Source organism: Suncus etruscus, chromosome 6 (genome assembly GCF_024139225.1).
Source record: "Suncus etruscus isolate mSunEtr1 chromosome 6, mSunEtr1.pri.cur, whole genome shotgun sequence".
NCBI classification, from domain to species: Eukaryota; Metazoa; Chordata; class Mammalia; order Eulipotyphla; family Soricidae; genus Suncus; species Suncus etruscus.
This window is the reverse complement of record NC_064853.1, coordinates 7,395,424-7,422,818: the sequence shown is the minus strand read 5'-3', so window position 1 is coordinate 7,422,818 and position 27,395 is coordinate 7,395,424. Positions and strand designations below refer to the sequence as shown.

Sequence of the window (27,395 nt, the reverse complement as noted above, 5' to 3'; positions counted from 1 at the left end):
AGCAACTAAATTTCTTCATGCAATCCAACCACTCTACTGTGTTAGCGTTTCTCCTTAGACCCAAATGATATGGCCTGGTGGAGCTTCTTGATGTCAAGTGAGGAGTTCAAATCCCGACAAAGATAGAGAACCTCCAAGAAAGCGCCCCATGGAAGACCCCCGGAACCTAGGGTTGCTACACTCGGGTTTTTAGCAGTTATTTCCAGAGTCCAGACTCAGCCCCCCACAGCACTGCTTCTGGGCCCATTTCTAATATTTTGGGTGCCATGACCCTGGAAGCAGAAGGTATCAGAAAGTAGCAATCTCAGGCTGGTCAGCCCTTTGGTCTCTGATCACTAGCAGCCCCTGTCACAGGCACCAGAGCACCGACATAAACCAAAGTCACTCTTGGCTGAGATGAAATTGGAGAACTCTGAACACACACCGGGCTACTCTCCTGCTGATGCCTCTTACTGGTTCAGCTCGAGTCCCCAGGGGCCAGTTGAAGATGGCTTACAGCATCACGAGGGCAAAGACCAGTAGGAACTGAATGTGTGAGCACTGCTCTGTGAAGTGGGTCCTCAACCCTGATAGCCACAGTGGTTCAATGGGCGGGTGGGGATAGGGAGTGTATCAGAAATAAGCTGGGCCAGCAGGTCCCAAGCATAGAGTTCAGCGGCAGCTGGTCCCAACACCAGTTCACAAAGGTTGGGGTCTCCCCTGCACCCCTCACCCCAGTTCTGGGGGAGAGAAGGGGCTAAGCATCCTTTCCATTAGGAGGGCATCCTCTTCCCCGGCCCCAGCTAAACAGTTCTCTGGGCCACAGGCAGCACCAGCTCCCAATAACTCTTGGTCTCTGGAGATGGAGAGACTACCGGAAGAGGCAGAGAAGTGAGGGGGGGGGGGCGCCTGCTCTGGCTCCAGCCTGCCAGGGGTCGGACGCTGGTTGTCTCTCCTACTTCTGGGGAGATGATAGCAAGCTGTGACCCGTCTGAGACTTGACTTCCCAGCTGTGAAAGGGGAGGATGTGGTGCCAAGCCCCTGGGGTTGCTGGGAGGCTTAGAGAGTAGAAACGGACCAGGTCTTCTGCAGCCTGCACAGGACAGGCTGGTGGGTGACCAAGCGCCTTTCTGCCCACCGTTTCCCTCTGAAGCCAGACAGAAGGTGCGTGACCTCTGCCTCAGGTTACGCACACAGGAGCCTCGTTCACATCCATCCGCTCAGACTTCTCTCTGGGCCTCAGGCTCGCACATGTCCGTGCCTAGTGAAGGGACCAGGTCCAACTATCAGGACCGGTAGCTCTCCAACATGGTGGAGGCTGGGTGGCAGTAGAGGGGGTGCAGCCTAGGAGCCGGGTAGGTTTCCTGTTGTGTCAGTCCCACTTCCTCCGGCAACATTATACCGCAAACACAGAACGCCGGGGATCAAGCGCCCGGTGTCCCATTTCTGGCCAGGGGGCTGGGGGGAGGAGAAGGGCAGCTCAGCAGGGCTCGACCCTCCAGTTACCGGTTCTCCCTCTCTCGTCCCGACAGGCAAGCCCTGTGGGATCGCATTGAAGAAGCGCTCGGGCTCTGTTAGCTGAGCTCTGAGGGGCAAGTTCTGGAAGGCAGCTGGGCCTGTTACAGGCGGTGTGAGAGGGTTAAACAGGACAGCCTCGACTCTTTATAAACTTTTGCCCTGTGGATATGTACTCATTGGCGGCAGTACAAGACTTGAGCTGTATTACACGCCTTAACGATATGGTTCAACTGTCGGTCAGGCTTGGGCCTGGCCCAGCGCCAGACCGCAATCAATGGGACACAGAGCCTCCCCCTTTCAGATCGTCACGAAGGTTCATATTATCTCCTTTTCGTCGTGCTGGTTAAATTTATGGAGCAGAACCCTGAAGCCGCATTCCTCGGCCGGGCCGGCCCACGCGGCCCTCCCTCCCTTTGTTCGGTACTGGAAGCAAGAGCGGAGCCTCGGAAGGGAAGGCGGCAGGGCTGTGAGTTAGCTCAGGCGCTGACTGTTTGCTCATGACTGAAGTGAGGAGAGTTCAGTGGAAGGGCAAAAGGACAGCCCCGGTGTAAAGCCCCATCCCGGCAGGCCCTGGGCCCCGACATATAGGCCCGGAGCCGCTCCTGAAGGCAAGATGGCACTTTGTTCTCACCAAAGAATCCTGCTGAGTCGGTCTCTGGGGGATCCCACGGGGCAGCAGTCCAGCCCTCCTGAGGGCAGGCACCCTTCCCACACTTGAGGACTTGGGGGGACCGTGGGTGGCAAGCTCTGAGGGACAGTCTACAGCTATCACCCTAGATACTTGGGGAGATGAGAATCAAACATGGACCAGTAGCTGGCCTACTGCTTTTAAATATTACCACGGATGAACACCAACTTCCTGCTCTGGCCTTAGCTCCAAATGGAACATGAGAGCACTGAACGTGAGTGAGAGTGGAGACGTCTCACCCTTAGGCCACACAGCAATGGGCTCCGAGAACATCCCTTTGCTCCCATCCTTCACCTTGGCCCTCTGGGTCAGGGCTTCACTTTTATTGGAGAGTTGAGTTCGGGCGCAAGGACACCAAAATGATCTGAGGCGGCATTTACAGCACTTTCAGGAGGGGACAGTTTGTTAGGGGGCCAGAGGGCTGAACCCCAGCTCTCCTCTAGGAGATGAGAGGGATCCCTAGCTCATCAGATATGCCTGCACCATGGCTGAATGCAGGGTGATGCCTGGGATGATTAGGGGAGAGGAGGAAGAGAAAGGTGGGGAGACAGACAGAAAGAGACAGAGAGAGCGCACTCCAAACCCTAAATCATGCCAAATGGCGGGGAGCGAATCAGGTAGGCAGGCCAATGAGGTATCTGCTGACCCCCATGGTCTCTCCCTCTCATTCTCTGTTGGGGACCCTGGATCAGAGTGCGAACTTGTTTCCGAATAAAGCCAGTACCTCCAAACCAGCAACAACACGCACAAAGGCACCTGACAACTCTGGGTCGGTCCAGACTTGGCAGAGTCTACAGCAGCAGGAGGGCCTGTTTCTAAATGGACGTGGGTTTCAGCAAAATGGGCCACCTGGCTCAAAACAGCTATCTATCCCGGTGGGCAGCACACATTCAGTCCTCGTGTTTTTTCATGAGGTTCCCCACCCGATGCATGGATGTTCAGTGATCAATGAATAAAATCTGTCCTTCCAAAGTCTAACTCTTTTTATTTTTTGTGGGGGAGGGGGAAGATGGGGGGAGTCCAGGGTGGTGGTGAAGGGGTGACACCACAGGATACACAGATCACAGAACCAATCCCTGGCTCTCAGGAACTCCTTTTCCCTTTGTCTCTGACCAGCACTGGCTTTGTAGGAACGAATATACACAAGAAGCAGCCAAGTTGGGAAAGAGGCAACAATTAGGTGGTGGGCTAACTTAGGACATTCGAAGAAACTGTGTTACCACTTACTCTGTCTCTAGCTATTCACATGCACACAAATTCGGGGTCCAATGTGCCTGCACTCATCATGGTACCTCACATCTCCCAGGACGATCTACGACCCCCATTACCACACAGGCCATACACACACTTGTAGGAATCTTGCCTCCATTAGGTCTCTGGCAGGTGCAGACCAGAAGCCTGAGCTTGGCTGCCCACCTCAAGCCAAGATGCCTCAAGATTCTCTCGAGTAAAACTCGGAGAACAGGGCCCTTACCGGAGAATAAGACTCGCCTGAGCTGAAGCAGACTCTGCGACCTTCTCAACAGTCAGTAGAACCCCCACTTCCTGCTGGACTCTCTTACTCTCCAGCAGATCTTAGGGAAGCAGCAAGGCCGGGTCCTCAAAGTGCAGCAGCCTAAGACACAGCGCAACAGCCACCCAGGGCCTGACTGCCTCGACCTCTGTCCAGTGGTTTCCTGAACTATCGCAGTAAGGAGGATGGTGGACTCATTTGAGAATTTAAAGAAAACAGGTTTGAGGTCAGGGATACAGCCCAGCAGTAATGCAGAGTAGGACTCTGGACCACTACTCAGCACTACATCTATGTAATGCACATATATGTATGCAAGTATAAATATGTACTCAAGTACTACACATATATTTTTTACATATGTATATTTAACATTTTCTTTTATACCACATATTTGCTCTTGGTATAAAACATCTTCCAAGGTGGTTTTGGGCCACACACCCTGCCACTCCTGGCAGGTTTGGGGGATCATATGGGATGTCGGGAATTGAACTCGTAGGTTGTGTGCAAGGTAAACGCCCTCCTCACTGTGCTATTGCTCTGGCCCCACCATAGTGGCTTTTGGGGGGGGGGCAGGGGAGTACGTATATCTTTACTTATGGTTTCTTTTTAGCTGCCTTCTTGGTTATCAGTGAAAAGCAATGAAGACAGGGATAGAAATATAGCAAAAAAAAAAAAAAGTGCTTGCTTTATTTGCATGTGACTAACTTGGGTTTGAGCCCTGGGTACGTACCCCCTATAGACTTCAGATCCCACTAGGAGTAAACTCAGAACACTTCTGGGTGTGGTCAAGGAAGGAAGGAAGGAAGGAAGAAAGGAAGGAAGGAAGGAAGGAAGGAAGGAAGGAAGGAAGGAAGGAAGGAAGGAAGGGAAGGAAGGAAGGAAGGAAGGAGAGAAAAAAGGAGAGAAAGAAGAGAAAGAAGGAAGGAGAGAAGGAAGGAAGAAAGGAGAGAAAGGAAGGAGAGAAAGGAAGGAGGGAAGAAATGAAGAAAAAGAAAGGAAGAAAGGAAGGAGAAAGAAGGGGGAGAGAGGTCAAAGGCTGGTGGCCTGGGCAGGCGCTGTCCCTCCTGCACCCTCTCCGGCTGAGCCACACATGGGGGTGGGGCGGGGCAGTCACACCCACACTCCCAGAGGAGCCATCAGAGGAAAGGCTGAAGCAGTGACAGGCTTGGCCACAGAATCAAGCCTCCAGGGGATTAGATGTAACCAGCATAAATGGTGCTAAGCCCAACTGGGTTCAGACCGGGGCCAGGAATATTTGAGGCCCTGCACTGCCTCAAATTGACCTACTGGACTATTCTGGGAAAATGGTCACAGGCTTTCCTATGTCCTGCCTCAACTTTCTGCAGCCCCAAGCCTAGCTGCCTCCTGACTGTGACAGGCAGAGACTAATTGGGCCAGGCTCTGGGGTCTGAGGTCACAGGCCTGGAAGAGAGGTACCAGAGTCTATGCTGGGGTCCTGGTTTCATGGCCTGCAAAGCTGCTCTCTTGCCAAGAGGCCACCAGCTGCAGCGAGCTACAGGGTCAGCTACATCCAGGAACCACCCCAGGAAACCAGTGGTGAGGAGGAAGTGACCTGCCATGGCAGATGGAAAGAACAGGAGCCCTGTTGCCTAAGCATAATCAGAGCCATGTTCCTTGCTCCGGTCAGCTCCCCCACTGCATGTTTGGGGATGAGAATTCCATAAACCCTACCCCAAAGCATGGAAGAAAAATATCTGTGTGCAATTCCACCTCAAGTGGTCTAAAGGCACCTAAGTCTCCGCAGAAGTGCTGTGCCTGGCCTGGCCACTTTCCCTGCCCCATGCCAAAGCCCCTGCCCAAGACTCCAGCATGCCCTGAGTGGTGGCAAAGGCAGCAGGAGCTAAATGTCTGGCGATGGCACCTGGGGGGAGGGAAGTGGAGCTCTGAGATGTAGGAATGACACATAAATCTAGAAGAAGCCGAGGTTCCTGCGGAGCACGTGTCCAAGCCATGGCATAGGAGGAAGGCATTGTCGCTAGTGGGAAAAAAAGACTGGTTTCCTTCCAGTTCTGGTCCTCAGTCCAAGAACACTCGGGTGGAAGAAAAGTAAAAAAGAAAAGACATAGGGGACCCCAGCAATATGCTACCAGTGCAGTGAGGCTGTCCTGGTGGGACAGATGACTAAGCAGCCCTCCATCCCCAGAGTTCCAACAGCCCCTCCGAGGGACTCTGACTGTACAATCGAAAACCTTCGGCAGGACTCGGCAGCGGCCTGTCATGCGTCTGGAAAACATCACCGTGTCTGAAGAATGCTTTCCAAACCACGTCATGCTTTTAAAGCTGTTTATCAAAAGGGCTGGATGAGCCATGGTGGCCTGAAAGCGCCTGTCAGCTGCCCGGGTCGCATGCCCTATCCTCATTTCCGTAAGCCCTCCATCATTCTTGCTGGCCTTCCCTTCCCGCGGCAAATTCGGGTGCCAAGGCCGGAGACATGTGCTACCCCACTCCGACCCGACAAACCTGGCTCCAGGACAGATTTCCATGTCATGTGGGGCTTTTGGCTGAACTCTGCTCGAACCCAGAGGCAGATCATTTACAGCAGACACTAACAATAGTTTGGGATCACCTGCTCCTCGCAGTGGGTTCAGAGCGAGTTCGTGGCCTCTGAACACCTTTCCCCGCGGGGTTCTTGGGCACAAAGGCTGAGGGCCCCAGGGAGTCCCTTATTCCACCCAGCTACCACCACACTGTCCATCTGGGGTAAGGATCGAGGAGGAGAAGGACACGGCAAAGGAGCTGAGTTCTTTGGTTTGGTGGCCAGCCAGTGTCCAGGGACAGGGTGCCAGGAGTTGCTGAAGACCCCATGCCATCCTGCTTATGAGTTGCCCCTCAACTGTGAGGAGAAAACGGGGACAAAGCTCTTAGAAGCTTAGCATTAACCCTGTGTGGCTGAATATCTACAACTGTCCCTTCCCAGCTCCAGTCTAGTGGCACAGGAATCTTGTCTCAGGTGTTAGCAGAGAACTGAATGCTCACCGCAGAAGCGGGAGCTCCCTGGGCTGTGGGCGCCCCTTCTTGTCTCCTGCATGCTTGGTTACCTTCTAGCCTTGCCCACGGGGCTGCCTCCCATGATTCCTCCAGAAACGGAGAAGACCCACATCTTTCTGAACTGGGCCCTTCTCTTTGAAGAAAGACCTTTTGCCCTTGGAGTGTCAAGATAAGAAAACTTTCAGCAACTTCCCTTGGAAACTACAAAACACCCATCAGCACCCAAGATCTAAGTACCATCGTTCACCAGCTGCCGGCCCCTCTGAATAGCTTTTATGGTTCAATGAGGGGTGGTGACAGGGCCATGTCACTACGGCCCGGGGTGTGCTATTTCTTTCATGTTCCTGGGATCTGACAAGAGCCTTCCACAACCTGTTTCTTTACAACACACAGAATGAGATTAAAGATCAATAGCAGATTTGGAGCTGGGGGTGGGGTGGGGTGGGACCAGCAACCACCACTGGGCTCCTGACGCATCTGGACTCTGCCTGGGGAAGAAAGAAGGGCCCCTGGCTGCCCCAGGTGGCTCCGCTCACCTCTTTTGGCAATGATCAAATGAGACCGACCATACAGGTCAGGCACACAGACCGGTACTGGGATCATGGTAGATGGTTAAAAACATGAGCCGGGCCGAGAGGTTCCTTTAATGAACACCACCCAAGGAAGAGTGTCTAAGGAAAAATAATGGATCGGGTTTTCAGTCAAACCACATCGATTCAGAGCTCCTAGAGAAAAGGGAAGGGGAGAGGACACCAAGAAAGGCTGAATTCATGATAAAACTAGATCATCGGACTTGTGAGGGAATACGACAGAGTTAATCCAGACCCTGCCCTGCTCCGCCTCCTAAAGCGCAGCAAAGGAAGACAAATGGAGCGGATCCAACAGGATCAAGAGAAGGTGTCAACAATATTTTAGAAGCCGAAAAGCAGACGGGCGAGCGGTGCTGACATGTCAGCCCAAGGAAGGTGGGAGGGGGACACAAGGCAAAGGGGATAATCAGTGTGGTAAATCCGCTATGTTTCCAGAAAGATGGGGGCACCTGGCTTTAGAGGCCTGGGGCAGGAGGGAGGGCCAGGGATGCAGGTCTGAAGGTGGTGAAGACAGAAGAGTGTTCACAAGTCAGAGGGAGTTACAGCACAGCAGGTCCACAGAGACTCAGGGCCCAGCGCCCCCCCCCCCAGAAGACGGGTGTCCATGGGCCTGGCCTTGTCTCCCCAACTGCCTCAGGGTTGCTCTTCACCCAGGATCCAGCAGATAGCTGGGAACTACTGGAGACAGACTATTCATCAAAAAAAAAAAAAAAAAAAAAAAAAGCCAAAGTCAACCAGGGGAAGAAAACAACTCAGCAGAGTGCCAGGGAAAACGACTCTGGATTGGAGTTAGGCGAGAGCAGAGAAACAGAGCAGAAGGGCCAAGAAAATCATAAAACCTCTGGTATTTAGCATTGTGTCCAGCTTAAAAAGAAGAGTTTATGGATAAATTAGATAAATAGAGGTTTTGTTGTTGTTGTTTAGTTCTGAGGCCACATATTACTCGGTGATGCTCCAGGGTGATGCTCCTGGCCCTGCACTCAGGAATCACCCCCACCCCCTCGGTGGTTCTGGGAAAACCATATGAGATACCGAGGATCGAACTGGTATTAGTGCACTACCTGCTATGCTATCACTCCAGCCCCAATTGAGCGGCATTTTTTATTTTTTTTTAGTTTTTGGGCCACACCCATTTGACACTCAGGGGTTACTCCTGGCTATGCGCTCAGAAATCGCCCCTGGCTTGGGGGGACCATATGGGACACCGGGGGATCGAACCAGGGTCCGTCCTACGCTAGCGCTTGCACGGCAGACACCTTACCTCTAGCGCCACCTTCCCGGCCCCTGAGCGGCATTTTTAAAAGGAGTGGCTAATCTCAGAGTAAAATAAATGAAAAAAAAAAAAAGTGGTAAGGGTATAAGATAAATTAAGAAAATGATAACAAAAAGCAAAGCAAATGATAAAAATAAAAGCAGCGATTAACTCTGGGGACAGAAAACAAACCAAAATTAAAAAAAGTAATCATAGCAGCCAATGTGATTTCCCAAGAATCCTATATACACAGTCACAAAGAGTATGGCAAGTAAATAAGGATTTCCCTCAAAGATGACTAGTTATATTGAAAAATAGGGGAAGGAGCATGAAAGTACAGCAACAGGGAATCAGATGCTATCTAGAAAAAAATAGAATCAGGGGAGTGGAGTGCAGGAATCCGGGGGTTCAAGACAGTCCCAGTTTTGAGCAAAGAGCACTGCTGAGTGTGGCCCCAATCTGAAAAGATGAAATAGAAATAAGGAAGAAGAAGCCCTCTCCTTAGCAAGGTGCCCCTTCCCTCCCCAGCACTGTGGAACAGAGCTGGAAGTCCCTAAGTACCACCAGTGCTGTCAGTGACTGACAATACCCCACTACTTGCTCGGAGCCACTGGGCCCAGTGCCCCAATATCAGTAGGAGTGCTCCTTTGAACACTGTTTGGGAGGTTAAAAAAAAACTAAAGCCTTATATATTTGGATGGCCCTGGAGATTATTATGCTGAGTGAAATGAGTCAGAGGGAGAGAGATAAACAGAATAATCACATTCATCTTTAGAATATAGGGAAAATAAAAGACAGTGTGGGGATGATATGCAGACACAATAGAAGTGAGGATTAGGAGGACCAGACCATGGTAGGAAGCTTGCCAAAAGGAGCAGAGAGGGCAGTTAGAGTAGAGAACGGTCTTCTATGAAAGTGATAGTTGGAACTGACACTCTGGATAGAACTGAGTGCTGAAAGGGGATAAAGTAATATCCATGGCTCCTCTTCATTAACAGTAGTGCAAACCACAGCTTCAAAAACAAAGAGAGAGGGAGAGAGAGAGAGGGGAGAGAGGTAGAGAGAAAGAAAAAAGTAAGATGCTGGGGCCGGAGAGATAGCAAGCAGTAAGGCATTTGCCTTGCATGCAGAAGGATGGTGGTTCAAATCCTGGCATCCCATATGATCCCCCCAAGCCTGCTGGGGGCGATTTCTGAGCGTAGAGCCAGGAGTAGCCCCTGAGCACTGCTGGGTGTGGACCCCCCCCCCAAAAAAAAAGTAAAACACTGTCCCAGAGGCAGGTGGAGAGGGCGGTTGGGAGGGATGAGAGCATCAGGCAGAGAAGGAAACTGTAGACATTGGTGGCGGGAAATGCAAACTGGTGAAGGTGGTTGTACACTGCATGACTGAAACTCAACCATGAACAACTTTATCTATGAAAAAATAACTGTAGTATGAACAACCTTGCAGCCAGTGTTAAAAAAACAAAAAACAAAAAAATAAAAAATAGCCCGGAGGGGAAGATAAAGAAAAATTCAGAGACTGAAGCAATTATACAGCACTTAAGGTGGCCAACCTGGGTTCAAGCTCTGGTGCCCCAAAAACCTTAAAAACAAGCCAGCCAGGGGCCGGAGAGATAGCATGGAGGTAGGGGCATTTCCCTTGCATGCAGAAGGAAGGTGGTTCAAATCTCAGCATCCTATATGGTCCTCCGAGCCTGTCAGGAGCAATTTCCAAGCTTAGCGCCAGAAATAACCCTGGTGTGATCCCAAAAAACAAAAACAAAACAAACAAACAAAAACAAACAAAAAACAAGCCAGCCATTTAAGTATTTATTTTTGTTCTGGGACTTCGCCAGGTGATTCTCAAGGCTTACTCCTGGCTCTGGGCACAGAGATCACTCCTGGTGGGGTTCAGGGAACCATATAGGTCTCAGGAGATGGAACCCAGGTTGGTAGTACAGAGGGCAAAAACCTTACGCCTTACCAACCGTACTTCAATTTAAAAGAATTGAAGAACACTGCTCATGACCTAAAGACTTCAGGTATACCTTGTTATAAACTGACATAGTTTTGTTCTGTGTTTGTGCAGAAACCAAGTGAAAGAAGAAGCAAAGGTGTGGCATGAGTACCTGTGGCCCATGGGCTATGGAATTCAGGGTGAAAGGGGAGGGGAAGTTTGGGAGATACTTCTCTGGGCTTCCTTTCCACTGTGAGAAAAATCTGGATTCTGTGAGTATGGAGACAGGTTTACTCTGATAAAACGTTTAAGATCAAAAACTATTATAGTGACCAAGTGAAGGTCAAATTCTTAGTTCTAAATTATGTTCTGATTATAGATACTTTATTATATTTATTATATAGATATAGATATTATAGTAATATTTAACAAGTGCATATAAAAATAAAATAAATACTGAAAGAATCTAGAGACCATTGACCAATTATAGACTATCAGTAAAACAACAATGATTTAAAAAAAAATCTTGTGGGCCCGGAGAGATAGCACAGCGGCGTTTGCTTGCAAGGACCAAAGGTGGTTGGTTTGAATCCCGGTGTCCCATATGGTCCCCCGTGCCTGCCAGGAGCTATTTCTGAGCAGACAGCCAGGAGTAACCCCTGAGCACCACCAGGTGTGGGGACTCCACAAAGAAAATCTTGTGACAGATCTTAATAAAATGGGGGACAGGAGGTTTCTGCATCTGTCACAACACCTCCCCGATATTTACCACCAGGCCCCAGTTCAATTGTTGTTTTAGGGAGCAAAGAACCAGTCATTATCAATACCATCACATTGGGGCATTGGGGAAGAGCTGCAGGAAACTGCTTTTCTGGGCATGGGATTAATTTTTTATGACTTCTGATGCATGATCAGCCTGGTGATTTTTGTCAAGAATCCGAAAGATTCTTCAGAGGCTTGTTGTCCTCAAGTAATTAAATCTCCTTGGCACTTACTGCCTCTTATTTGCCTGGAATAACACAGTACGTGATACGAAGCCAGTTAATGAGTTGGTTTTGATTAGCCCTGACCCGGTGTGCTTATTAAGCAACTGGATCTGAGTGAGGAGCCCAAGTTCAGAACTGGTTAAGTCGAATTAATGGGGCCCCTGGATAGTTCAAAGGAAATCGTAAAGCTTGGGACCTCACCTCTTCTCCCAAGTGAGCACACCACACACGGCGCCTGGGGAGTGGATGGAGGTCATCCCCAAGGTGCCGAGATGCTGCAGGCGCCGACCTGCTCCCCCTCTCACCTGAGATATGCAGCATGGGTGGGCCCCGTCGGAACTCACCCTGTGGAGGATTCGGAATGAATTCTAGATTGTGGCGTGTCCAGAATCTTTTCTGTGACCCCGACATTCGGTCATGCAACCTACGTGGGGTCGCCACCCACCAGGTAAGCTGAGGAGGGATGGCTGTGGTCAAGGAGCTGTGCCCGACATGCCAGCAGCACAGCTGAGACCACAGAGGGCTGACCCACCCACCAGGGCTGGCTGGCCCTCGGGGACCTGTCCTGCCCTGAAGGAGAGGAGAGGTTCTACTGACTGGCCTTTGAAGTGCCCTGCATGCAGTCCCCGGAGTTTATGATACAGCTCGGCTTACCCCTGCCATTATCTAGGTTTGAAGTATGTTTGGGAAGAATGTACCAGGAGCTCTCTCTGGGTTAACCCTGAACAACGGCCCCATAAAGCCTGCGCTCCGCAAGGAGTTCAAAGGAGCTTATCCAGATAGTGTGGGCTGGTGCCATGCCACCAACTCGGGCTGCGCTGAAAGCCAGGCTCGGCTCAATGAACTGGGTCATCCATCTCCCGGAAATGCTCAGGGCAGGGCGAAGCCAGGACAGACCCAGCACTCGGGAGGGCCCTGCTGCCTGCTTATCCTGTGAATGAAGACGACCAAGGCTGACAGGATGGCAGGGGGTGGGGAAGGGCTAACCAAGGCCAAGGATTCTGCGCCGTCTTGGAGTTGTGGTTAAAATCTGCCCACCTGTTACTTAAAACTTCAGAAACTTCAGAGCAAATGGGGGTGGGGTGGGGTGCTGATCACTGCTGGCGGGAAGCCAGAACAAACCCTCCAGTGGCTCCCACAGCCAGGCGATGGGCTGCCGGCAGAATGCGTCATTTATCAGCAGCCCCAGGCTCAGGACGGGATCTTCAAATAGAACCGCTTGTCAAGGACATTTTCCAGGTACAGGTATCTGTTAGCTGGCAGCACTGTCACGGATTCGCTGAAGGCAAGAAGGGTGGTGTCTTTTGACATTTCTGCACAAATTGCTCCAAGTCTTTCTTAACAGAAAGCAGCAGTGTCCTCTTATCTGCTCTGAGCTTTCATCTGGGTAATAGCGCACATCATGTAGCTTCTGGAAAACTCCCCTGTGTGTTCTTCAGAGAATGCGACTATAAAAAGTTATCGGCAGGGAGGAAGGGCACTTGCCTTGCACGCATTCCAAAGACTCCCCAGAGCAGAAGTAATCTTTGAGCACTGCTGGGTGTAATCCAAAAGCCAAAAGCAAACAAAACAAAACAAAACAAACCAGCAAAAAAAACCACACCCATAAAAAGCTGTCAATCAGGAGCCAAGATGACAGATGGCATAAGGGCACTTACTTCACACACAACCAACCTGGGTTTGAACCCTGGTACCCCAAGACCTACCAGGAGTGAGTGATCCCTGAGAACAAAGCCAGGATCGATACTGTTGGGTTTTTTTGTGCAGTTAGGTATCCTCCCCTCAACAAAACAAAAAATATATCTATCTACAAATTATCTATGTATAAATTCTAAAGATATGTAAGCAGGAGCCAGAGAGATAGTACAGCAGGTAGGAGTTTACCTTTGCTGGGTGTGGCCGCAAAACAAACAAGCAAAGAAATATCTAAACAGTTTGCTTTATGGGCTTCTAATAAATACTGGTATCCCCAAAGGCTCCCCAGACAGTATTTTGAGACCCTTTTATTTGCTAATTAGAAAATTGGGGGCCAGAACAATAGTACAGCGGGTATGACATTTGCCTTGCATGTGGTCAACCCAGGTTTGATACCTGGCATTCCATATGGTCCCTCCGAGTACTGTCAGGAGTAATTTCTGAGCACGGAGCCAGGAGTAACCTCAGAGCACCACCAGGAGTGGCTCAAAAACCAAGAAGAAAGAGAAATTGATTTCCTTGATGTAGTAAACTAAATTCTTAGATACAAAAACCAGTATCGCTATTGGCTTGGCTTAATGTTATAAGCCTGAAGAAATAAAACATTATTTCTTTTAAGGTTGTATTGTGACAAAAGTGTTTTATCAAGTCTCTCCTATTTATGACTCCTGTCTCAATGTGACAAAGCAGGGAGAACCTTAGCAAGATTCTGGAGAAAAGTACAAAATAAAGGACAGTAGTTATACCCCAAACTACCCTACTACATTCTGCTCCCCTAGACACAAGCCTCCTCTTGTAAGCAGAACATCAGCTGGATGTGCTCACTTGCACCACAGCTTCTGAAATCTAGAGCCAGCAGTGGATCTGCACTAATAGGTGGATCCCAAGGATCCACTGTCACCTTGGGCAAAGAGGGATGATTCTTCTGAAGGAGGGCATAAGCAAGTCACCTAAACCTAAAAGTAGGGGCCAGCACAATAGCACAGTGGGAAGGGCATTTGCCTGCAAGCGACCAACCTGAGTTCAATCCCCAGCATCTCGTAGCACCACAGGAATGACCTCTAAGTACCACTTGGTGTAGCACCAAAACAAGCAAAAACAAACAAACAAACAAAACTAAAAGTAGGGCTAGAGCAATGTAGTACAGCAGGGAGGATTTTTGCCTTGCATGTAGCTAACTCAGTTTTGGTCCTTGACCCCTCATAGGGTCCCCTGAACAACACTAGACATGATTCCTGAGTACAGAGACAGGAGTAACCCCTGAGTACCAATGGTGTGGCCCCCAACCAACCAACCAACCAACCAAAATCCTAAAAGCAACTTAAAGAAATCAACTTAAAGAAATCTGCAAATGATTTCTATGAACAATCAAGAGTCAAATTTTTTTTCATTTTTTTTTAAACACAAAACTCACATTTTATAGACCAGCGAGAACATGGTTTTAAGGCCTTGACCTCAATTTGGATCTCCAGCACTGTGAATGGTCTCCAGGGTACTGCAAGAATGATCCCAGAGCAGAGAGAAAGAAGTAAGCCCTAAGCACTACAAGGAGAAGCCCCAAACCAGAAACAAAAATGCAGGGGCTAGAGCCATATAGTACAGTGAGTAGGGCACTTACCTTGCATATGGCTAACCCAATTTTGATCCCCAGCATCCCATATGATCCCTCAAAACTCATCAGAAGTGAATCTTTAGCACAGAGCTAGGAGTAACCCTTGAGTCTGCTGGGTATGATCCCAAAGCAAAACAAACAACAAAATGACCAGAAACAAAAACACATTTTTCTCTAGAAGAAATACTGTTTCTCTTAAAGCTCGAAACCCCAATCTCAAATCTATCTTATGTGTATATGAGTCATTTCAGAATTAAAAAGCAACTCATTTAATAATGAGTGATTACAGACACACAATGGACAGATATATTTAATTTTATGTGGCGGAAGCCCAAGTTTAAAAAAAAAATCACACTTTTCATCCTATTCTCTTTGAGCAAAGACTTGAGATGCAAGTACAAGAAAGGTGTCCACGCCTGATTCAACTGGCGTTTACTTCTGGAAGGAGGATGTGCCATTTCCATGAAGTCAGCTGTCTCTGCATGCCAAAAATGGCAAAAAAAAAATAGACGCTCTCCTTTCTAGAAACGATTATGTACCATGACCAAAAAAGTGTTTTCCCCTCCTCACAGATAATCTTGCATAAAAATGAGTCATGGGATTTCAGAAATGGAAAGGCTTTTCTCAAATACGTGCGTGCAAGAACACGCACACTTTCCATTTCTTTAGCAACTGAGCTGAGTGTTCCATAAGTTATAAAGGGAACGGCATCGTCTGGAGCTGTTGAGTGAAGGGGGAACATAGTCTTTAAAGAGTTCAGCAAGAGGGAAGAAGTCTGTCTAAGCAAATGGGGGATTTCTCTACTTGTGTTCCTGGGAGAGGAATTTTAACATATAAGGCATGAAGGACTGTTAAGATGCTTCTTAAAAAAACATCTCCATCAGCTTAATTATAGATCCGTGTGAGACATCCTATGTGATTAAGCCAGCTCTGAAGGTTGTTCTTCTGGGAGGGGGGTTTCTCCAAAGGGGTGGGAAATGATCCTGCTTCCTGCCAAGCTTTCTCTGCAAAGGCCGGGCTTGGCAAGGGAGGACAGAGATCTCTCGTCTACTCTGGCTTGAGGGCGAGCAGCAGATAGAAGCAAATGGCCTCCCTGTCCTCTGGGGGCCATGTGGGGACAGAGAAAAGAGAGACCAAAGGACAAGTTGTTGAACACAACGACTGTTTCCTATCTGCACTAAAATCCAAGTATTTCTTGCCACAAAAGAGGGCAGGTCACAGAGCTCCCTGCCTGCCCACAGCAGCATCCAACTCCACACACAGACAGGCTGAGCCCTAGAGGAGAGACAGCCTAAATGGGGGGACAGGAGGACAAGCACTGGCCACTACCTCCTCCCCTCAGCCACATGCTGGCTCCAAGGGTCTGTGGGACTCAGCACGGATGACGGACCAAAGGCAGTGCCTTAAGACAATGTAGTGCTACCTCTCTGGGAGGCTTACTTGACTGGCTAGCCACGGAATCATATCCTTAGTAAGACAAACATAACTGTGTGTGTCTGTCTGTCCATCTATTCTGGATGAAACCCAGGGCCTTGCACATGCAAAGCACATACTCTTACCACTGAATAAATCTCTGGCCTCATTGATTGTTTTAGGATCAGCAGAAACATACCAGGTAACGGTTTGCTCTGGCCTAGCTGCTGTGCCCCGGTGGAGGAAAATGGACAGACCTGGTGCATTCCAGCACACCTTCACATTTTTACTAGATCAGTCCCCCAAAGGTTCAGCCCTTGATTTCTTATGCATGAACATCAGAGAAGCAAGTAGCTGCTTTAAGAGTAAAATGGTAATGTATTTGCTCACTTCCCTTTGCTGACTTTCCCTTGGTCTGTTTTATCTGATGGGAGTCAAGAGGTTCTGGGAACTCAAGAGCGCCTCAAACTTTTCTGTCCACAGAGACATGGGCAAGAAGCAAAAGCAGTAACACAAGGGGCTTTTCCTTAGAAAAATCCATTTCAGGGGGTCAGAGCAGTGGCGCAAGTGGCAGGGTGTTTGCCTTGCATGCGCTGACCTAGGATGGACTGCGGTTCCATCCCCAGTGTCTTATATAGTCCCCCAAGCGAGGAGTGATTTCTGAGCGCATAGCCAGGAGCATCACCCCTGAGCATCACTGGGTGTGGCCCAACAACCAAAAAAAAATAATAATAAAATCCATTTCCATTTCACATCTAAGAAGCCCCCTTTGGTAATGACAAGAATTGAACCCAGTCCTAATGCCTGCAAGGCAGGTGCTTGACCCCTGAGCTCATCTCAGGCATCCCCCAAGTGCTTTAAAAACAAAATTAAGGTGTTTTTTTGGAGTGTTCGCCCTGAAACAGTAAAATGTCACCCTAAATTCTTGATGCAGAACCCACTAGAAGTTGCTGCAAAGCTCTCAGGGTCATAGGAGACTGACCACAACATGGAATAAAGGGTCTTGGGATTCCAGAACATCCCTGGAGTCCTGATGGCCAATGTCTGAGGCACCGATCTCCCGTTATCCTGCAAATTCCCTCTTCCTCCTTATCTGGCTTCAGTGCTGAGATAAGCACGGGCACTCCTACTGCCCGACTTCGCAAAGTCAGTTTAGATATGCCCCTTCTGCCAACTCCCACTACTCCCCCGTTCTGGGTCTTGACTAAATAAGGTGAAGAAGTATTTGGGAGATGACCTCGGTGCCCAGCTTCATAAGTCTTTATCTATGATTCCTAAAATGGCACGCAAGCCCCCACCAACAGTAGATGGTATCGAATGAGAAACAAGCAAATAAAACAGCCCAAGCCAGGCGTGCTCTCTGTGCAGTGGCCCTGGCCTTTTGCCGGGACATGGACAGCCCCACCCTGGGTCACAGCAGCCTTTCTTTTAAAGTATCTTTCCCTAAGTACCTTTTCTAAAGGCTACCACTGAACAGTGCTATACATACAGAGCAGAGCCAGCTCTCCCCACTAGTGACCTGCTTTGGCCTGGCCTGAAGAGCGGGGCTGGGGTCCCTGCCACCAGGCTTCCAAGGCCTGGCCAGTGAGGGCTGCCACCTCTGTGCTATTTGCAGATTCTCTGCTTGGGAACAGGCGTATGCTGGCCCATCCACGTAGCCCAGAAGAGGCGAGCTGAGCTGGCAGAAGGTTGCCTTGGAAAGGCCTCGGAGTTCGGTTCCAAACCACACATACTTGTGCAGTTAACAAATGCAACAGGGGACGCTGGTCCACAACATTCAAGCAGAGGCCAAGGGCTCTGCTGTCCTCCGCCCTCCCTCACCCCCACCTACCTTCCCGAGAGCTCAGAGAGCGCCTGGATGTCTCTGACGGAAGTGGGGTGGCTGTCTCTCTGGCAGGAGAGTCCCTTGGAAGTATCTTAATCTAGAACAACCAGGGGTGGGGGGGAGGGGAGCCCTATAAATAAGATCCTGCTCAAATAAACACATAAGGGAGCCAGTGTTTCCTGTAAGGCTACTTTTTCCAAGGGATTACTGGAAGGAGTATTCTTTCACAGCTTAATGGCTTACTTTGCTCTCATCTGCTTAGAATTTGGGTCATTTAAAACAGAGATGCGAAGATCTGAGCCTTCAGTTGGATGAAATATTACAGAGGAAGCAGAAAGTCTCATTCCAAGTACAGACTCTGAGGCAAACTCTTGGACTCCTGGGTTCTATTCCTGGCTCAGTCCCGGGGCTCAGGTCAGTCCTCGGTCAGAATTTCACTTCTAATCCCTTCAAACCATTTGTTAGTCCCTGTTGTCTAAACAGTGGGGAAAACCCTGAGTAACACCCCTGGATCCTGTTCAGTCAACTGGGACGATTGGAGAGGGCTAGAGCTCACTTCCAAGAAACCAGCGTGATTTATCCCTTGGTAGAATTCATAGGCCCCTGAGAGCCTAGTGCCACTGCAACAAGCCCTTCACTGAACCATTTCTCCACCTGCCAAACTCGTGGTGCTCCTTTCAGGAGATTTTCAAAAACACCATCACCTGCATTTCACAGTCCTTTATAGCTTCCACTCTGAAAGAGCCGTGATGGGACTTCAGACCTGAGAGGCTGAATAAACAAACAGCAACAGGACGCCTATTTACAGCCTGTTTCTGGACAAAACAAGCAGAGGCCAGTGAGGTGAGTAGGAGAGTCAAGGTCCCAACAAGTGGTGGGATGCCAGGCCTGCTCCCTTTTGGGCCGAGCACTCACGGGTCCTCGTGAGCGTACTACTTCTGAACCTAGACAGATGCACTGAGGGAATCTGGCTGAAGCGTTCCCGAAGAGCCTTGAATGCTTTTCCCCAGCAACACAGGGTTCAGGGTCACACGTTATGTGAGCCACAATGAGCCCGGATCTGGCATGCACCCCACTCGACTCAGAGCACCCCTCCCTGTCATGATTTGTGGGGGACTCCGAGGAGAGATGTGGCAGGAGTAGAGTTGCCCTTGGCTCAGCCAGGATGCTGGAGATGTTACTGGTGTGGGAGAGACAAAATGTCGCCTGTTTCAGGCAAACCACGCAGCTTCTCTGGACATGCCTACCCCAGTTTTTTTCTCCTTTTTTCTTTTAGTGCTAGGGCTCAAAATCAGGAACCTTATGACTAACAATGCAATTGCTCTGTCTGCTGTGAGACAACTCCGATCCCAAATTCTGGACTTCTGACACTTGATGATTGCTCTCCCTACTCAAACCCACTTCTAAGAACAGCCTTTGGGAGCCCCTGAGCATAGGTGCCATCTTTAGGCTCTTGCCTCCTTCTCTAGTGTTTCCGTCTCTGCACAGTCTGGAAATCTCTGCCACTCATTGACCATGATTTAAGCAAATGATTAGGAATATGATATTGTTTGGGGTTGTAGCCTCTCTCCAACACAAGTCTTGGGGTCCAGGGATGGCCTTGGTTTCAGTGGGGTCTTACGAAACACTGAGCAGTACTGACTGACAAGAAATGAAAGAATGGCAGGTGTGTATCTTATATCTCTTGGCAGACACAAGACGGGAACCTTCCAGGACAATGCAGGACAAATGGTACAGATGAGGAAATTACTTTACCTCTGGGGCAGGAATTAACCCAGGGATCGAGGCACAGGCCTTTTAAGCAACTGACACTGGTTTCATCTCCAGCACCAGATGGTGCAGACCTGGAGACCCCTGAACTGGCACCACATTGGCCTGGGGCACTGCAACCTTAGGCCTTCACATCCAGCTGCTGGTTTGGTTGATTGAGAATCATTAAAAAATCCCACAACCCTCCTCCCCTCTGTAATAATCTTTTACTTCTTTTATCTGCTCCTAAGAATGTAGCTCATTAACAGGGTACAAGCTGCACATGTGTGACTTCTGGAGTCTGAGCCCCGACCCTTGCAAAAAAACCCCCCCCCAAAAAAACAAACAAAAAAACCTTCATTTTACCTTCCAAAAAGATGATACCATTTAAAAAGCTAAGTGGCACCACTCTAGTGGATATTCTTTTAAAAGTCTGGAGCACAAATATTATTTTATTTATTTGTTTTTGAGCCAAACTCAATGGTGCTTATGGGTTACTCCTGTTTCTATGTTCAAGCCATCACTCGTAACAGTGCTCAGGGGATCACATGGGATGCAGCCTCGTGCAAGTCAAGCACCCACCCCACTGTGCTATCGCTCGGGACCCACAAGTACTATTTGAAGGGACACCTCCCATGCCTTCAGAAGCAAGCCAGGGTCAGGACACTTCTGCTCCAGTTCCGAGAGGCAGGGTCTTAACAACAGACCCGAAGCTCAACTTTCTGAGAGCTAAGCAGACAGGAAAAACTAACCAGAAATACCTCTGAAGTCACCCTGCAGCACCTCCCTCAACTCCAGAAACGTCTCAAAACAAAGTCCAGGGCCGCCCGCGCTTGGGGTCTGAGGGAGACGGACGGACCTTAACTGAAGCAAACTTGATGAAGCATCTGTCAAGAGGCAGTGGCTCCCGGGCAGCTGCACAGACAACGCCCGTCTCCAGTCTCCCGTCTAGCATGGCCCCCACGGCAGTGACGCCTCACGAAGGGCTTCCCGGTGATAGACAAACGGATTCACTTTAATTGGAAATGATTTCATCACAAATCCCATTTGAGGGATTCCCATAGGGTGTGGACTGGACCCAGGCTCCGAGGCATTTTAAAAGGGTGCACTAATTCATTTAGGGAGTATCTATGATCCATGCAGCTGAAAAATCTGTCTGAGCTTAAGTGGAGTCCGGCTTGGCTGGGAACTGTCACATTCATTACGCCCTTTGTTGATAAGATCCCCAATTAGTCACTTCAAAAAAAAAAAAAAAGAGGGGGGCGGAAGGGTTGGCTCAAATAGGTCACTGACGTGCAGAGCTAAGTTAAAGTAGTTGTGGGGTTTGGAATCTTAGGGGCTGTGGCTAAGGGCCTGTCCCAAAGGCTGCACAGTGGGATCCTTGGGGAGTTTTCCTTTGTGGGGTGGGGACTGGGTGGCATTTTGAAGTGCAAAGGAGGACGGAGGGGAGACAAATCCACGTGGTGAACAATGCATGCAAGGAGGTTCTAGACCTAAGCCATGGGTCCAAGAAGCAAGACACAGCTATAGTCTCAGTTTCCTACAGGCAACTGAAGGGTTAAGACAGTGTGGGGAACAAAGGAATTTTTAAGGAAACTATTATATTTCTAAGTCCCCTGGGGAAAATATTTTATGTGTCTCCGTGTATTTCTATGTACCACACACACACACATCACCAGTATACTAGAGGACAAGTCCAACATTTTAGTTACATGGTAGTCTTCACTTAAAAAAACTTGTTTTAAAGTCACATCACTACAATAGAAAATATAAGACCAAGCATATCAGTAATGGCAGTATGAATTTGAAGAATCAGCAATCAGAACTGGGAATTACAAACGCAACGAAACGCAACGCAACACACACACAAGTGTGCGCCCTTAACCACTGACCTGGGGCCACTAAGTGTGGCGGTATCTCTCACAGCCTGGGCTGTCTCTGATGCAAAATCCAGGGCTCCCGCCACAGGCTTGGTTACGGTGCCCACAAGCCCCTTCCCAAGGCCAGATATGAAGCCGCTGACGCCCCCTTCTGTCTTCACACCTTCTACAGTAGAGGTGATAACACTGGTCAATCCACCAATGATACCTAGCAATAAAGACAAGGACTACTGTCAGTGACCATGGACAAAAGCAAAAGCATTTCAAACAGTGTTTTCCAATGTGGACAATATCACAGGGCTGGATGTATCCAAGGGGATAGGGAAGCCTCTAGAGCCACTGAGGGGTACTGAGGGGGCTACATGCACATTCAAAGATCTCAAATGAGCTTTTCCTGAAGAGGGCAAGTTGGGTTAGTTCAGGAACCTCTCACTTAAAAGACAAAACCCCCCAATTGATAAACCTGGCAAAGCAGCTTAGCCCTGGGCCATTCTCTAGAAAGGCCTAAGGCAGGTCGACTTAACTCAGAGAACTGGCAGCTTTGCCCATAGAGCTTAGTGTCTGAGGATATATTTTCCATAGCAGTGAGAAATAAAGTTTGTTTAAGTTTCTAAAAATCAAGGAACGTGGGCAGGAGCAGGACCGTAAGAAGGAGAGGCAAGTCGACAGACTGGAAAACAGGGTTCTTGGGAAAGTGGGGCTCCCAGAAATGAAAAGGCAGAGAAGCAAACACAGCTCCTCAGATGTTGGAGCACAGGGCTGAGACAGGGTGAAAGGCACAGTCTGCTTTGCTGAGGTTCAAAAGGGTGAACAGAGTCATGGCATGGCCTTGGAGGAAGGTTCCCCCCAACTACCCAAGATAGTCAGCACCCTTCAGTGGAGTCTGTTCAAAAAGACCCATCCAGCCAAAAAAACCTTCGCAAACATTTTGAAACTTGACAGCGAAGACCCAAAAGAGCCTGAGAAGTCGCCGGAAGTTGGCGTGGGTGAGCAGGGCCAGCAGCAGCCGGGGCAGTGGCTTCCAGGAGCGGTGCCAGGGACACTCAGGGTGTTTACCCTTTCATGGCAGGGGTGTGAGGACTCTCTTCAGCCTCTCCAGCTCGAGTGAGACAGATGGGCAGAGGAAGTCCCTGGGCGAGAAGGCACTAATAGTTCACGGCGCCTCTTTTAGACTTGGGGCCCAAAGTGAGGCAAGATCCGTCCTGACTGAGCCGGCCACGTGGGTCCTCCAAGACGGGAGGTCAGTGACCCCGAGTCAGGCAGTGCCTCTCAAGAGACGGGAGCGGACACCCCCATTTTAAAATGAGGGAGATGGAATGGATTCTGGTTCTTGTCTTCTAAACTTTGTTTTGTTTTCCCAGAAGGAAGGCTCTCGCTCTGAGCTTCAGCTTTCAGATAATGCAGCTCTTTCGGGGCCTTGGGCTGACCTGACTGGTTCCTGGAGATGTTCAGTCCGTTATCGGAATGAGCTTTGACCTAACTCTGCAAATGAGAAGCAATCATTCATTTTCTCAGCATACTGGTGTGGTCAGCCAAATAGTAAGGAAAACCAGGTCTTTTCTCCACATCGCAAGGATGCTGGAGAGACAAAGGCCAAAACATTCTATTTTCATCAAAAATGGTCCCTCTAGGGCAGAGCAATAGTATAGTAGGTAAGATGCTAGCCTTGCATGCAGCCGACCCAATGCTGGCATCTCTGGTATCCCATAGGGTTCCCAGAGCACACCAGGAGTAATTCCTGAGTGCAGAGCCAGGAGTAACCCCTGAGCATTGCCAGGTGTGGCCCCAAACCAAAACCAAACAAGAATGGTCCTTCTAACAGTCTAGTGTTTACCATTACATTACTATCACTGACTGGGCTATTAATGGAAGGGTCAAATCTACAGCTCCATTGAGTACTCAACAATCAACCTTTAAAGGAGCCGAAGAGAGAGCACAGCGATAGGGCATTTGCCTAGCAAGTGGCGAACTGAGGACCTATGGTGGTTTGAATCTCGGCATCCCATATGGTCCCCTGTGCCTGCCAATAGTGATTTCTGAGCACATAGCCAGGAGTAACCCCTGAGCGCCGTCGGGTATGGTCCAAAAACAAAACAAAAAAAAAGCAACCTTAAAACTCCACAATTATTAATTTCAGTCAAATGTCACGTCTAGCTTTCCCAAGCTGTACAGATTTGGGAATGGTAAAGGTATTTTTTGGGGGAAGGCCCATAGACAATGGTGCTCAGCGATCCACTTCTGGTGGTGCTCCATGGCCCTATATGAACACTAGGGTGAGTGACTTAACCCCTTGCTATGTGGCCCAAGGCAAAGGCATTTTTATCCAAACCTCACAATTTGGAAAGTGGACAAATTCTTTGGCCTAAATATTATGTTCAAAGCACAAAAAGAAATAGGATATTTTTTGTTCTACATATTCCTCCTTCTTTCTTCAAATGCAGATCATAAACCCTGGATCAATCTCAATATTCCTATTAGCTTCAGATTTTCCCCCCAAGAATCTGGATCAAACAGTTCCATTTACTATTACTAAGTGTCCTGCCAGGTGCCATGGGAGGCACTGAAGGCATAAAGTTGACTGGAAAATGGGCTTTCTTCTCCACTGGCCTTCTGGAGTTGGCAGGATGGCAACACACAAACACAAGAACCCAGGCTGCTGCGTCTACTCCAACAGTTGTGTCTACTCCACCTCTTCCGCCTGGGTACATCAGATGAGGGGAAATGTTGTTCGTGGTGGGACTTCACAGAGGGCATGGGGAGGGCAGAAAGAACAAGTATACAAGGCCTGGGAGTGTCTCCTGCATAATGTGGCCAGGATACATGACTGGCAGTTTTGGTGTTTGTGAGGGTCTCAAATGCCAGGCCTTGGCGTTGTCGAGGAAATGCAACTAATGGCAAATGAATCAGAGCTAAGGCACTCCAGATTAAGAGTGCAAACAGTCAAAGTGACAGCATAGAGGTAAAGTGTTTGCCTTGCATGTGGCCAACACAGGACGAACCGTGGTTCGAATCCCGGCATCCTTATGGCCCCGAGCCTGCCAGGAGTGACTTCTGAGCCCAGAGGCAGGAGTAACTCCTGAGTGCCAACAGGTGTGCCCCTCCCCCCAAAAAAGAGTACAAACATTGGCAGAGACAATACAGTCATGCCACCTTCCTCATCTGGGCACATGGATTCATGATCCCTGTGACCTAAACCTTACTGGATAATATGAGAGTCATCACTATGGTTGGTGATGTCCAGTTCCTTTTTTTCTGGACAGAATGGGCAGTGAGTGGAAGGCAAAGAAGGGAGTTAGCTGATTACATCTTACGGAAGGCACTTTGGGGACAGAAGTCAGAGGGGAGGGCAGGGCAGGAAAGAATTGCAACATGCCCAAGAATTTGAAAATGAACCAAGAGTTTTCATGGCCGTTCTGCTTTACTGACAAGGAGAAGAAGGCCGGAGTATACACTTAGATGCCATGTAGGTGCCTCCCAATTCTTACCACAGGCTGTTTTCTTTACACTGACTGTATAGAAAGAGGAGGTTCAGTAAATGCACCCTATATACACCTTAACCCAGGCCTTTTGCCTGGTTTATATTGTGAATTGGGGGGAAAAAAAAAGATGCCATGCAGGTGTCCACTGGTGTCGCTCTTTGCCACTGTCAGCCCATCCGAGTACTGAGAGAGGCAGAGGACACTCTGGCCTGCACTTCACTTACCATGCGCCAGGCCGTGGATGCCGGCCACCAGGTGCTCACCGCTCGTGGCTGCGTGGTACCTGATGTACTCCCGCTCAGACTGATGTCGGTTGTCCATCGTCTTTCCTAAGCCATCCGACAGTGTCCCTGCAAACTGGATCAAGTGAGAAGATAAGGAAGAGAGTTTTCAAGCCAAAGTATTTGCCTAATTTTAATTGCTTTAGATAAATAATCCTTGCTGGGTTTCAGTACATGTTGAATTATAGATGTGGTGTATTCCAGAAGAACGTTTGGGAACTATACACAGATAGACACAGGTTCTCAAACCATCTGATATCCCTGATGACATCTATTCCCCACAATTCTAAAGCAAATTTGCTGGAATATGGTGGAAAGGACTAATGAAACGTTCTGGGAGAGAGAGGTAAACTTTAGGTCCCTTATACACGAAGGAAAGAGGTGTCAGGCAGATTCAGAATAGCAAGTGTGACAAAATTTGCTTTCGTTCCTTTATCTCATACTTTTTAGAGCTATCAGCAGCCCTGAAGTAATCCTTACTTCCCTCCTCCACTCCCCCATATAGCCAGTTATTATCTGTGCTAACATGCCAAGCCCCATTTGTCAAAAAAGATGAAGTATCTGGAAAGGTCAACAGGTTAAGTCACCTTCTGGAGGAAGTGGCAGACTTGAACTCACGACTTAAAATGGAAAATCCTCCCCCACCAATTAGAGGGATTTTATTTATCCTGGCATACTTTAACCAGAGAAGCTGTCTCATCCATCACAACTGGATAAAAAGGGCATAAAACTCTGTTTTGTCACAAGACAATTTGAAAAGGTTTAAAGTGACAGTTAATAAACCACAGGGTACTTATCCTCATCATTCAGGCATAAAAGGGAAGGATATCAAATATATAATTAACCTTCTTGGGAAGGATCTACCAAAACAAATGGTTTAAGTGCCAATGACCCAGGACTAACCTTTCAGAAAACTTACAGGAATGTTATTTAGATAGAAAGCTCAGCAGAAAGAGTCAAGGCAATTGGTTGCCTTGCAGACCCGGTGAGCACCCTCAGAGCCTTGGAGGGGATTGGGGGAGCGGGGGTGGAGACCTAGTTCATTCTGGTCTGTCCTGATTTGTCAAGAGGGCGGTGCACAGCCCTGCCCTGAAAGCCCAAGTCCTGTAGCTGCCGGATACAGAGTGACAGGTGAGCTCTGGGCCCAACAGAAGGACAGGGCAAAAGGAGCTGCAAGTCCCCGGCAGCCTGGCTTCTCCGAGCTCAGGAGTAATGACCGCAGTCTGAGTCCCTGTCATTATCCAAGTCTGCTGTGTCTTCCTCACTTCCTGTCTGGTCTAGTTAGAGAAATTAGGGGACAATGGTTTTAGGAGGAAGACATTGCAGGGTCCTACACAGACTGTGCCGATTCCCTGCCAGGGTCCCCTCACTGGGGACCCCATCTGGGAGCCACTGTGGCCAGGAGCACAGTCACCTGCTTGGACACTATTCTCGAACTTTCACAACCAGTCTCACAGCCACCACAGAAGTCCATCTGGACCCAGAGAAAAGCAGGGGCCCATGGTCCTGTGGCTGCATCCAGGGTCATGGCTCTGGTAGAAATCGGGCGAGTATTTGTACTGTATTAGAAGAAGCTAGTCCAAGGTCTTCTGAACTAAGAAATAGGAAATGTTCAGACCCTTCAAAGCGTAGAATCAGGTCTGCACCCTTGGCAACAGATAAACAGTACCTCAGTCCCTCCTAAATGTCCAAAGTGGCACAAACTGTCAAATCAGAGTGCAGGCCTTGTGTGTCCAGAGTCCTCTCCAGCCCTGATGGTCTGTGACTCCAGTCAGAAGGGTGAGAGGGTCTTATTCCACCTCCCCCTTTCCCCCCAGGTCGAGCATGGATCACATTCCTGCTGAGGGCCCACATCAGCAGCAGCCAGGCCTACAGTCTCACAAGGCAGATCATTTCAGAGGAACCACGGGCTGAGCATGTGCCCAGCACACAAGAGTCCTGGGTTTGGTCCCCAGCATTGCACAGTCCCCAAAGCACTGTTGAAAGTG

General features: G+C 49.1%; 1 protein-coding gene and 1 non-coding gene across 2 annotated transcripts in view; one reads left to right on the top strand and one right to left on the bottom strand.

The window, feature by feature from the left end:
* Nucleotides 1–27,395, bottom strand: part of VPS13D (vacuolar protein sorting 13 homolog D) — a 279,559-nt gene that overhangs the window by 25,980 nt on the left and 226,184 nt on the right. Inside the window, exons 66-67 of the mRNA XM_049775406.1 lie at nt 25,351–25,483; nt 21,660–21,855 (exon numbers count right to left, since the gene is read on the bottom strand). Of these exons, the coding sequence (XP_049631363.1) occupies nt 21,660–21,855; nt 25,351–25,483 (329 nt within the window). The remainder of the gene's footprint in view (nt 1–21,659; nt 21,856–25,350; nt 25,484–27,395) is intronic.
* Nucleotides 25,116–25,249, top strand: LOC126012576 (small nucleolar RNA SNORA51). The gene has a single exon (XR_007497031.1). It is a non-coding gene; the product is annotated as a small nucleolar RNA SNORA51 (small nucleolar RNA).